The sequence below is a fragment of the Equus asinus genome, chromosome 6 (assembly GCF_041296235.1).
Source record: "Equus asinus isolate D_3611 breed Donkey chromosome 6, EquAss-T2T_v2, whole genome shotgun sequence".
Lineage (NCBI taxonomy): Eukaryota > Metazoa > Chordata > Mammalia > Perissodactyla > Equidae > Equus > Equus asinus.
In genome coordinates, this window is record NC_091795.1 from 93103563 (window position 1) to 93117005 (window position 13443).

Sequence of the window (13443 nt, forward strand, 5' to 3'; positions counted from 1 at the left end):
TAGGCTCGCCCCTCCCTCCCACTACTTCTGCCTCCTGCCCCTGGTGCCGCGTGGCATGCGTGCCTCCAGTTTCGAGGACCTGAGTATAATAAACTTTGTTTTTCTGAGCCTCTCCTGTGTCTCCTCTTGCACCCAACAGACCATCACACAAAAGAAGACAGAATAGAACCCACTTTTGTTAAACACCGATTATGGGCCAGGCCCTGGAAGCACTTCATGAATGACATTTAACTGAGCCCTCTCTGCGCCGGAGTCATTCCCATCAGGGTGAGACAAGCCCGGTGTGCTGCCCTCCTCTCTCCATCTTCACCCCATTCGCTCTCAAGTGCACAGAACAGGGCCAGTGTTGTACCAAAGACATCAGAAAAGACTGGCTCTTTTATTCCAAATATTGAACAGTTCATAGACTTAAGGGTTTTTTTTTTTAAATAAAATAATACGCTTGATATCAGAAAATGAGCAACTCAATAACTTACCAAAAACTGTTTAAAATTCACACATCTGATTTTCAGAGAAGTCTTTCATCAGTCTCATTTATTATATTTTCTAGCTTTGGATCCAGCACAACACAATGAAGTATTACAGTGATTTTTATCATTGCACCAGCATATACAAATACAGATCAAGTGTTGTAAATAAAATATATTTAAAGTGGTGATCCAAATCTAAAATTGAAAAGGGAATTTTCTTTGAAGGTATAGTCATTTCTCCAATGTACTAGGTATATATATTTTTCTATATACCAAGTATATACATCTTTCTTCATCACATGTGATGAACATCTGATCACCTGTCACTACGGAGTGATGGATTTCCATACAGCAACTTTGAAACGTGTGGTCCAAATGCAGCATTCTAGCACATGACGTGTGGGGTTAGCAGGTTATAGCTGTGTGAACACAGATAAACCAACTCCCAGACATGTGAGCACCACCCAGGTACAAATCTCGTTTTCCAAAGCCACAGGCAGGTGTAAATATTACAGGCTCTCCAGGGGTCACACCCTGACCTTGACACAGATCCGAGAGCACGCCTTTCCGGAAGGCGTGCTCTGTTTCAGAGCGCAGTGGTGCAGAAGCTTAAGGTACATCAAAATTACGAGTCCAAAGTTGCATGCTCTTACACCTCCAGGTGCAGAGCAGACCACAGCTGTCGTCCTGATGAGGGTCACATGGCATGAGGGATACGCTAGCCACTCTCACTGCCACGTTCCTCCCAGCACAGGGAGACGCCATGTCAGCTCTGCAGGCCCGCCAGCTTACACTGAGTTCACTACAGTTAAATTCACCCCAAAATACCCTCGTGGCAGAAAGAATTAATGTCGCCTCCAAAGGTCACTAAGGAACAAGCCCAGAAGAGTTAAGGCAGGACTATTTGTAATTATTTTTAACGCCTCCAAAAGGGAATTTGCACATGCATGTCCATGTTTCTCTGCAAATCTACAGTCAACTCCGCACGTCCGCCTGCCTTTCTCTGTGCAGCCGCAGGAGCCGCACGGTCAAGGAACCCTCTGCTCACGGGGCCCACCAACCACAAGGAAGGCAACGCCTCTGGGTTTTCTTTCACAGAAAGAGTAAAATTTCATTCCACTGTTCTTCTGCCTCCCACGACCCAAACGACGCGACTTAAACAGGAAAGTATTTCTATGACTGGAGTAAGACACTCTGTAAAAAAATAACACTTGAAAAAGTAAAGCAAATCTTTGACTGAAATAATTCTTTCACTTTTCAAATGGCTCTCTCCACAAGCCAATTTAATAAACGAGTAAAAGAATCATCTTCTACCGGCTTCAAGAATGTCACTTAAGTTATCACCTATCCACTTGCCTTGAATTTGAGTGAAAAAAAGCTAAGGAAAATAGCAAGTATTACTCATCAGTTCCAAAAGAAGGTCAGTGTTGTGAGATACACACAATAAGGCTTTTTGGATAGTCTAACATGTGTATCTTTTTAATGGATTAATGACAGTAAGGATATGGCCAAAATGCTTATAACAGCAATTCAATCAGAGGAAAGCAATAAATAATACCATCTACAAAGTATATAATTTAACTTCCTGAAACTATTTTCTTAAAACCAACCAGTTTCTTCTGAGAGCTCCTAACAGAAATCGACATGACTCTCATTTGGCATCAGCTCTGGTCCACGTTTTCAGCACCACCTTGGGGGATAAAAGGCTGCTGGCAGAGTGCTGAACGGACCGGAAATACTGCCTCAGTAATATTTACTAGAATCTGAACTTAAGGCATTGCAAAGTCACGGAGAGCTAGACAAAGCACATTCTAAATAAAATGTCTGCCACAGATGCATTAAGGCATAAATATTCCAGCCTGGAGCCACAGAAATGGGGGAAAATATGCCAGTTACATAGGTTATCTTTAACCAAAGGGAATTAAAGAAGAACTTATCGCCTAAAAATTAGACTGGTTGACAAATACTGCAAGGGAAGATCCACAGGCCAAGGCCCAGAACAGTGAGGTCTGGAGTCCCTTCAGAGACCTAAGATTCAGGTCATGTGACCCAGCCCAGCCCTCCCGCCAGGTGCGGAAGAGGTGGCACAAACGGCTGTGGTGGAAACGTGCCCCTACTCTGCTGGAAGTCGCAGACATCCGGCGTTCCTCGACTGACACTGTCATCAGCAAGGACTGCCGTCAGCCGCCTCTGCTTAGGTTTCACAGGCCCATATTGCACATTAACCGAAGACGAACTGCTCAAGCCGGCTGGGAAGGGCCGCGCTGCACCTGGCTCAAAGCCACAACCGAGGAATGCCTTCCACCCTAAGAAGGTGCCTGATCCCTCGTCTATAATTTCACTTAGAAATGTCAACCCCCAGGGCAGGGGATGAGAGAGAAATGCTTCTCAGTTCTCCCTGCTCTTAAGCAAAGGATGCATGCCAGGCTCCCGAGCTCCCGCGCCACGGCTCCCAAAATCTATCCTTTAATGGGGGTGCCCGGTCTCCACGTGATGTCAGGAGCTTGCTTGGAACATTTTACGTTGAGGCAGAATGAACGTCCTGGTTTTCAAAAGGTGGCAGTGGCTCTCTCCAGAAGGTGAAATTACTGAATGTATCTGAGCAGGGGAAGTCCGAAGAGTGGCTTCTTTTCAGCAAGGGGAAGACATGGTCGACCACCTCACAGAGTCTCACGTACCTGGAAGGAAAACGGACAACGTCACTGCCTCTGAGGGACACTGAGCCAAGTGGAACACGTGCCACGTGCCCATGCCACGTGTGGAAGTCAGGAGAAATCTACGACCCCGAGGAGCCGACCACCAACTTAACACCTTGAAGGCTGTTCTAGAATAATTCCTTACTAATAGGAAATCAAGCAGTATACGGAGGAGTCACAGCAAGGTGGGTGGGACCTGACTTGGGACCAAGGACTCGTGAAGGAGGACAGAGCACAAGCAAAGGAGGACAGGAAGGGATCAGCACAGTGGACGGACGGACAGCCGCCCACCGCAGAGCTCACGCACAGGCGTCGGGGGAGAGCATCACAGACAGAGCTCATCTTTGGAGCATCAGAGACCGAGTCACCGCGCACTGAAAAGAGCCGGCCCTGGGGTCACAAAGACACGGATACGACCTTCGCCTCTGCCACTGATGAGCTGTATGATCTTGGGCAAAGGGCTTCATCTCCCTAAGCCACAATTTCCACAATTGTGATGGGAAGAAAATGAAAACTGTGCCATAGTGTTCATATGAGAATTAAATAACGTATGCCACAATAAAACCACGTGTACTGAATGCTCAATAAATTCAGTCAACAATGAATTATTAACATTAGGAGATAATTAGCCCCAGCTAATTACTCGCCTTAGATGCATGAGGGTCAAGAGACCTCAGATCTACTCCCACCTTACTGCTGTGGAACCTCGGGCAGGTGACTTGCCCTCTCTGGGGATCAGGCCTTTCATCTTTACAGAGTGTGAAGTTGGATTAGACTGAGTGTTTCTCAGCACTCCCCACAATATTCTCTCATTCTATTTTCTGTGTATTCCAAAGAAGATGTTACATATTAGTTCTGTGGCCTACACTACAAAAAAGAAAGTTGCTGTACTCAATATGAATTTCCAGACCTCCAGTTGGCTCCAACCAGAAATTCTGACACACCCAGGCTTCTCCACACACTCCCAGAGTCCTCCCTGACAGTCACTGGGTCCCCCTCCAGTTCCAATTTGCCAAGAACCAAAAGGGGCTTTCGAAATCCAAACTCCAGGAATTAGCATGTTCTGAGGCATAAGATAACTCATGAAATAAAGATGAGTGTGTGTATTTAATAAAGGAACTCCAGAAGGCTTATGAGAAACATCAGGCTTGCACAAAATGGGAAAAATCTCTCTTAATAAACAAGAATTATATCTTCCTGGGGATTAAAACAAATTTTTAAAATACCTCCTGGCTTTAAGACCTATTTGTTTGAGTTTTGTGGCTCACTACTCACTGCCAGGGTGTGGCAGGCACCAGCTCCACGTGGTTCCCATGGGCTCGGAGCGGCGGCCAAGCTCCACCTGTGAGCCTCTCTGGGGCCAACCCTCCACACACAGGGCTCCTCGGAGCAGGCAGGGCTCACAACTGATGGCCACAAATGCCAAGAATCAGGCCCTGAAATTCCCCACCGCGTGGCCCCGAGCCCTCGGAAGCCCTTCAGACGACTCTGAGAGACGGCACCCCAGGTTCCAAGGGGCAGGCGCCTACTTGGCTCTGACACGATCATACCAAGTTCAGTGCCCGAGAAAAGTGTGCGCTTTCCTGGCGAAGGAGAATCACTCGCTCGCAGGAACAACCACGTCTCCCAGCCCAGGTGGAAGGTGTCCTCCCACGCAGAGATCCACTCCAGGCCAAGGCACGGGCCAAGTGCGCATTTTCACCCAAGTCTCAGTGAATGGGATACCCTCACAGGCCTCCCAGCAAACCCTCAGAGATGCCCAAGTCCCCTTTCCACGCCCCTTATGACAAGACCTGCCACTTGGCTGCTGCTGGGCAGAAACCATTACCATTTCTGAGCACTCTCCCATCAGTTGAGAGTTCTTTTGACCCTAAACGGAAATCCACCACATCTTCCCCAGACTGAGGAAACCCTTTCACGCGGGAAGGTGCTGTGCCAGGGAACGAGGGAGAAGAGGGGACGCTGAGGTCAGGGGTGGCCGTGTAGAACTGGGGAGTGGGGGAGCAGCAAAGAAAGGGTTAAGAAAGGAATCAGTGCCCGCTGCTGTTCTGGAAGGGCCCTGGTTAAGGTGGATTAGACGCCAAATGCTAGAGGGAACATCTTGAAAGTGAAAATCTGCTCTAGGGGGAACCTAGATCTCGAATTTACCTAAAACCACAGGAGGCGCCCAGCGAAGGCCAGTCCCTGGGAAGCCACTAGATCCAAACTGCCCCCATCCAACTCCTCCCCGGGAAGGGGGCTCCAGCAGGCCCCCTGGTGCCACTCAGGCCATGCGCTCCTTTCCAGGTCTGCACAGAGCAGGCCAGAAGAGGTGCAGCCTCTGAGACGGACCAGGCCAGACGACACCTGTCTGCCTGGGCTGATGCACCTGGTGGGCAATGCTCCCAACACACGGGATGAGGAAGAACGTTCTAAGAAGTTAGGAACCCCAAGTGAGACATGTCAAAGTCAAGAGAACTTCTACAGCCCACCAGGACGCCTCAGTACAAACAGTGAGTCAATTCAGCCCCCCTGCCTCAGGGCAACTGGGCTTCAGCCTCGACCAAAAATACGCGAGGAATTCTTACAATTACACAGCAATCCATCTGGTGAGAATATTATTACAGGTCAGCACGTAAAGAGATATATAGCTCTTCCTCTTTAAATACAGTTTCACGTGATATTCCAATTTCGTTACATTTCTAATCCACATTCTAGGCTTTCAAGCCCAACTTGGCAAATCCAAACCACTAGTTTTCAAATTCATTCAATTCCACTCTACAGCAGACTCTAACCACTAGTTCAAGTTTTCGGCCCAGAGGGGATCTGATTCAATCAAGACTGCCCAAAACGTAAGTTACAAGAAGTTAAAATACAAGGAGTTAAAATATATTTTTCCACGTAACAACTAAAGATTAAAACACAGGCAACAGAAGATAAAAAGGTATACTGTAAATTATAAAATACCTTCCAAGATTAAGACAGTAACAACAACGTAACAAAACAGTTAACCACACAAAACGTGCACAATACTCACGAGGAAATGTTGGTCTTTGCGTGCTCCTGTACGAGTTCTCCTTTGGGGTTGACAGTAAATATTCTGTTCAAAGACACTCCTACTTGCTTGTATGAATACACATCCTATATATGGTAAAGCGTTAATTAGAAAAAAAAAAAGAGTTCTTGCAAACACAAACGCATGATATTTTGGACTTGATACAGTATTATAAAGTTTTCATTAATGAGAACTATATTTCCAAGAAGTGTAGAGAAAGAATATTTCTGGAGGTGAAACTATTATCAGTTTTCCCCCCTGGGCCTCAGTTCCCTCATCTATTCAGGAGCTGAGTTAGACAGTCAACAACCCACCGCAGCCTCTGCAGTTCCAACATTCCTTACCGCTATTCTCTGACCCACTTTCTGGGGCATGAGTTTCAAAAGTAGGGGAATTTTCTCACTGGGAAGTTGGGACCCAACCATATTCTCCAGAATGCGGAACTGTCCAGCAAATTTGGGTAGTACACACACAATCTCAAAGCATTTCTTTTACCATAAGAAACAATACTCCTAAAATTGAGATGCTGAGTTCACTACTGTGCCAAGGACTGCCTTTGAGGTCTCCCTTCTGGTAGAAAGGGCTGAATCCTATTCAACATTCTTGTTTTACTAATTCAGCAGGTAATGTGGGATTTGAAGTAACTAGTCCCACATTTCAAGCTTCAAAATGAAACCTACTAGGCAATCTTCAAAGAAAACTAGAGGCCATGAAATAATGTACAACCTCCTTGCCGTTAGATGTAGGCAGGTGGCTCTTTATCAGCTATTTCTTGTAGGACGAGAATCTGGCTTCACATACAGTCTAGGCCAGCCTTTCAGATGATTGCTGTCAGAAAAAGACAGTGATTTCAAGAGCTCTGATATACCCCATCCACTACTTACAGCCGGTCGATTTCCAAAAGCAGCATAAAAGGGTTCTGTATTTGGAAAAAACAGGTTTTTGATGTCTGTCAAACACTGGACTTTAAACTTTTCTGGTTTCTTTTCAATCACTTCTCTGTTAAAACAAATAAATAAGTAATGGATCAGCATGAGAGGATAAGCTTCATTAGCATCAAACTATTTTCAGCTGTCAAAGGTGCCGTGACACTAAGAATACTTACAGCTTCAAAAGTTCAATATGCGCAGGTCAGTTAAGCTGCCCCAGGAGAACACTAGACAGAAAGTGAATCTGTACTCTCAAGCGTTCCCACAAAGAAAGCGCTAAGGACAAGTGACTTCACCCAAGAGCTCCACCTGTCATCCATGGAACAAAGAATTCCAGAGCACAGAAAGACAGAGAACATGGCCAAACCCATTTTATGAGGTGCATAACCGCAAAAACAAACCCTAAGGAAGAAAACTATGAACACAGTGAGGGGCCGATCTCATCCGTGAATGTCAGTGCAAAAATGCTAAATAATTTACGAACTTAACTGAAATATACTAGGGAAGACCTAAATAAATGAAGAAATATGCCATATAATTGAACTGGAAGATTCAAGGAGATATTAATTCTACCTAAATTGATCTGTAGATTCATCGTAATTTCCATCAGACACAACAAGTTTTTGTCTGCATGTTTTTATGGAACTTGATTCTAACAGCTGCACAGAGAAGAAAGCCAGAACCAGCCATTTATGGCCATGATGAGAATCCGAAGCAGGCGAAAGGTCAGTCTTTTCAGTAAACGGCACTGGGACAACTGAACATCCACATAGGGGGAGAAAAAAGGAAATGGGCCCCTACTTCATCTATATACAAAAATCAATTCCTAGTGGATTACAGACCTAAACATGACAGGCAGCACCTTTAGATAAAATAGAGGACACTGTCTTATGCTCACAGGTCAGGGAAGGCTTCTTAGTACACAGAGAGCACAAGCTACAGAGGAAGTGATAGGTTCAACTCAAGAAATGAGGAATTTACGTTCATCAAAAGCCATAAACTGGGAAAAGGTATTTGCAGCCCTCATAACAAAGGTGACATATATAGAATTGACGACACACTCTTAAAAAGAAAATGGGGGAAAGATTTGAACAGGCAATCCACAGAAGATGAAGCCCAAATGGCCAATAAACACATGAAAAGAGACATTTCACACCCACCAGACTAGCAAAAAATGTACACTGCTGACAACATGTTGGCAAGAAACAGAGCAAACGGTACCCTTACACACCGCTGCTGGGGCATAAGTTGGTTCAATTACTTTGGACAACAGTTTCGAACGGCCTCATAAAGCTGAATATGTGCATACTTCATACTTCATGGCCCCGCAATTCTACTCTTAAGAGCAACCTCAGACCAACTATTGCATGTGCGCCCCTCGAGGACCCGCAGAAGCACTGGTCCCACAGCAAAACCTGGAAATGACTCGAGTATCCACCAACAGTGAAATAGATAAATAAGCCGAGGTAGAGTCAGACAGCAGGAGACGATACAGAAGTAAACATGAATGAGGTGCAGCTTCGCTCAACAATCTTGGGAAGATAATGTTGAACGAAAAAAGTAAGCTCCAGAAGAACATGTGATTTGCTTAAAATAAAGTTCACAAATGTGCACAATTAAACATATTGGTCAGGATTGCAAATAAATGTGATAAAACTATGCAGAAAAGCAGGGAATGATAAACACAAAATTGAGGGATGGTGGGTACTACTACTACTCAGGGGAGGGATGAGAGCAAGTGGGCCTTCAGATGGAACGTACGTCCTTTCACTTTAACTGGGTGGTGGGTGCACTGGTGTTCATGTGTGACTATCATTTGTACCTTGCATGTATTTTAGAAATCGTCTTCTGTACCTACTCAAAATGTACTTTAAGATGATGACGATGATGATGATGGTGGGGGGGGTGGGGGTGGTCGTGGACTGAGCGTTAAAGAACCCAAGTGCACGCGGCCGGCCCCGTGGCCGAGTGGTTCGGTTCATGCACTCTGCTTTGGCAGCCCAGGGTTTCACAGGTTCAGATCCTGGGCACAGACATGGCACCACTCATCAAGCCACGCTGAGGCAGCATCCCTCATGCCAAAACTAGAAGAACCCACAACTAAAAATAGACAACTATGTATCGGGGGGGCTTTGGGGAGAAAAAGGAAAAATAAAATCTTTAAAAAATAAAAGAGACCCAAGGGCCGGTCCTGGCTCTGCATCGACTTCTGTGGACTCCAGAGCCCTCCTTAACACTAAAAGGGTCTCTCTTTCTACATCTTCGCACTCATAGATAGATACATGAAGGACTGTATGATGCTAAGTCTCAAACTTCAACCCACCGGGGAAAATCATCCAAACTCAACTTCCTACTTCAATCTCTTGCTCTCTCTCACAGACACACACACACATATTGTGCATGTGTGAGTGTGTGGGAGGTGGAGAGGAGGATGTCTGCATGCATGTATATGGGGTAAGTAAGAAAACACCTTGCCTGCCCCATGCCACCCAATGCCTCGAAGGTACAAGGCTCCTTGTTGGGCAGTAAGAACACCCAGGGGCACGGGGTAAGGACTGCTGAGAATCCCTATGATGACCAGTACAGACTGCTCCGCGGCACAGCCTATCTCTTTGGTGATCTGAAGTTGCAAATAGTCACTGGTCACTCAACTGAGCCTAGATGTAACTTCACTCTAGCAAACAACTAAGTGTCATTTACCCAAGTCTCACAGCAGCTCAGAAAACCCCAAAGGGCAAATGCAGTTACTTGTGGAAGAAGTTCTTTCCCAGAGATAGAGGCCAGTCTCTGTTGCTGCCTGACTCCGGAAGTTCAGATCTGTCCCCGTAACCCAGCATCATGGGAAAAGAGCAAAGGCTCCTATGTCCAGCCCTGTCCATCAGCTCAGCGAGTCAGTGGGACCCACCCCCAGAAACTGGAGCCATACCTATCAGGAATGTACACGGTACTAACAGAGCCTTTATAAAAACGAACTGAATCACTCTGTCGTCACAACAAAAGAGGGCAAGTAACTAAAAAGAATCACATGACAAAGCCAATTTCTACTTTAACAGGAGAAGTTCCTGAACCAAAAGGTATGTGAAATAGATTCTCTCAACTTCTTTCTTCAGACATACTTCCCAGAATGGTAGCCTTTCAGATCTGAAAGGGACCCTTGAGATCATCTAATCCAACCCTCTCATTCGGCGGTTGAGGCAACAGACGCAGGAAGGGGAGCCACCTGCTCACCACACCAGCAATTAGCTGTGATCACCAAGCAGCCTCAGAGCTGGGGCTCCCGGTCCCCCTTCAGAGCCCTCTCTGCCACGCCATGCTGACTGTGCTCCATGCATCCCACCCACTGCATTTATTTTTCTTCATTCCAAGTTAAACCCAGGTAGTGTCATCAGAACGGTACCCATCTAAAGTGTCTTGCTAGGGAAGGTCATTTGTGGTCATGGTGGACTCACCCATCAATTCTAGAAAACCTGCAGGACGGCCAACACAGAGCATGGCTCTGGCTAGAGTGCAGTGCTGGAAGGACCAGGCTGCTGGCCATGGCCATCAGGAGCACCTCCATCTCCCAACAGGAAATACAAATTGTAAGGCTCAGTTGTTTGGGTTTTTTTTTAAATAATTCCTCACAAGGAAAAAGTTAATATATCTTGGACAATGATATTTTGATAAGGAAAAAATGAAAAGGATCACCTTAAATTTATTTTTAGGATGTCAGAATTATGACGCCAACTTTGTACTTAGCCCAGCCAAGGCTTAGTACTTAACACATGCTCATGAGTAGCTTGTCGCAAACTGTCAACATATCTCAGGGACACCACTTCCTTAAAATATCTGGATTTCTGTTAGGGCCTCCACTATCATGACAGCTCTCAGGACTTGAAATACACTATGACATTCAGAGGTTTGGCCTGAATTTCCTCCCCAGAATGCGCAAGTTTCAACGTGAGATCTTTTACTACATGAAAAAAATGACTCACACAAAAGAAGGTTGTGAGGGAAAAGGCATCTATGGAGCTCAAGAAAAATAAGAGGAAGCAACGTGGCGTTTGGGCCCTTCTAGATGTATGCGTGTTTGCACAGCTAGCAGCAGCAAGCAGCTAATCTGGTCCTCAAATTGAGGCAGAATCATGCCAAAGCCCCTCACTGGATCTTAAGGACATGACTCTGTGATACTTACAACCAGTCTCTGCAGGACCAAGGTCCTGTTATGACCACAACAGATTACACTTTGAGGGCAGTCTGGGAGACCACCCTGGGCCTCGAGCTACAGGGAAGCCTCGTGTTCTCCTCGCCCACCCCAGGAGGCCAGACTGGATTTTGCTTGGCTGCCCTGAAGGCGGGCACAAAGGTGAAGGGAGGAGGGGAATCAGAAACGGGCCAGTAGTCTATCAGAGGCCTGTTCAAATAAACAGTGTGACTGGAGCTCTCAGAGATGAGTATAGGGGAGTCCAGGCCAGGTGGGTGGTGGCACCTGGGAGAGAGGCCACTCAACCCAGCCTAGGTCCCCGATTAGACAAAATGCAAGTTGATTCTCAGAGTCATCAAGACTCAGCCCAGCAACACAGGGTGGGGAGCAGCTACCCACAAAAGGTGAACAGCATGTGCGAAGCCTCAGAGTAGAGAACATCACTCTGGAAAACGGAGACAGTTCAACACATCTGAGATCTCGAAACTAGAGAGAAACGAGACTGGAGAGGAAGGCAAGAGCAGGTCATGAAGAGGCAAGGGAGGCTGAGCTGATGAGCCTGGACTTTATCCCAAGAGCCAGGATAAGCCAAAGGGGGTTGACAGGGGGTGACAGCGCCAGACATTCATTTTAGGATGATTTTTTCTGATGCCCAACATGGAGCAGGGATATTGGTTGCGAAGACGTGTTAAGAGGCTATTCTTGCAAAACTTCCAGTGAGGGAGAGAGAGCACCTGAAGCGGCCGCAGAGCTGGGGTGGGAGGTGGACACGCCTCGTGGCATACCTGTGCAAGGCGGAAAAGAGACTGCTCGGACTCAGCAGCAGGGGCCCCTGGGGCAGCACCGTGCCCCTCTCGTTGACCCAGTGCAAATAGCCCCGCGTCATGTCCGCCATCCCGATGGCACGCGCAGAGCAGTAGAGAAACTTGTATCCGTTTCTGAAAAAGAGACAAAACATCCACAGTCAACGGCATCGCGCAGTGGAACTGTTTTATAGGCACAAACCCTGATCTCTCTCTGTTTCACGAAGAGTGGCACTGGGGCAGGCTCCCTCCCAAGCAAAAGGCCACCTTCTAGAAAATCTTTTCAACGGAGAAATGAGCCTGAATGCATCTGACTGTCACTTACTCAGCACATTCACATCTCTCACTCTGTTTAATCCTCACAGGAACATTGTTCCGTAGGTATTATCCTCCCACTTTACTGCTAGGGAAACTGAGGCTCGATGCGTCAGACTGGCCAACCCGCCTGCACCGGTACCCTTCAGACTGCCAGCACCTGCTCCTGGCCAAAGGCCACCCAGCCACCTGGGCACAGGGCCCCATCCCCACCTGCCAATTCGCAGACCTCATGCCAGCAATGAGCCCATCCCCCCCAACCCATGCTCCACCAAATGCTCCCCTACACTGGGTAATTCCCGTTGGCACAGAAATATACTCTAACCTCTCTCATCTCACGCTAAAAACAAGCCAAGCCAACAACAACCACAAAAAAAATCCTTCTTAGGTTTTACCTCTCTAGGGCAAATCCCATTTCTTTGTTCCCCCTTGTAGCAAAATCCTTTCAAAGAGCTGTGTTTCTGCACTGATTCCACTTCCACTGTGCCTTCTCCCGTCAAACCACTCCAAGCACGCTTGTTCCCCTCCTCACTGCCCTTGTCAAGGTCACCTATGATGCCACCTTAGCAATCCAGGCATGACTTCTCAACTCGCGTCTGAACAGACTTCCTGGGAGCACCAGACACCGGTGACGTTCCTTCCTCTGGCATACCCTCTTCCTCTGCTTCCAGGACCCCTCAGTCTCCTCCTTTGCCCGCCCCCCCCCCCCCCACCCCACCAGCCAGCTCTTTCCAGACAAGTCACCTTGGCTGCATCTGCTCCCGGACTCCAAATGTACAAGCGCTCTGGGATCCCGGGGCCTCGTTTCTTCCCAACACCTCCACCCCCTAGGGATCTCACCCATTTCCATGGCTTTAAACGCACATTGAAACTGAAGCAGTATAAAATATTTGTGATATTGTGATATAATAAGCACACATTTGATCTTCATCCCCACTTGCTGGCCCAGAGCTTCTAAAACCCTTGGAATTTCCTGAGTGACAGGGATAAGAGGGGCATCTTTTGTTATTCAT

General features: G+C 46.9%; 1 protein-coding gene across 8 annotated transcripts in view; it reads right to left on the minus strand.

The window, feature by feature from the left end:
- Positions 1-517: 517 nt before the first annotated feature.
- Positions 518-13443, minus strand: part of LPIN1 (lipin 1) — a 123383-nt gene continuing 110457 nt past the window's right edge. For all 8 annotated transcript variants that reach the window (XM_044771965.2, XM_070512584.1, XM_070512580.1 and 5 more), the window contains 4 exons: positions 12098-12250; positions 7085-7199; positions 6183-6286; positions 518-3148 (listed from right to left, as the gene is read on the minus strand). In XM_044771965.2, the coding sequence (XP_044627900.2) occupies positions 2989-3148; positions 6183-6286; positions 7085-7199; positions 12098-12250 (532 nt within the window). In that variant the 3' untranslated portion in view covers positions 518-2988. The remainder of the gene's footprint in view (positions 3149-6182; positions 6287-7084; positions 7200-12097; positions 12251-13443) is intronic.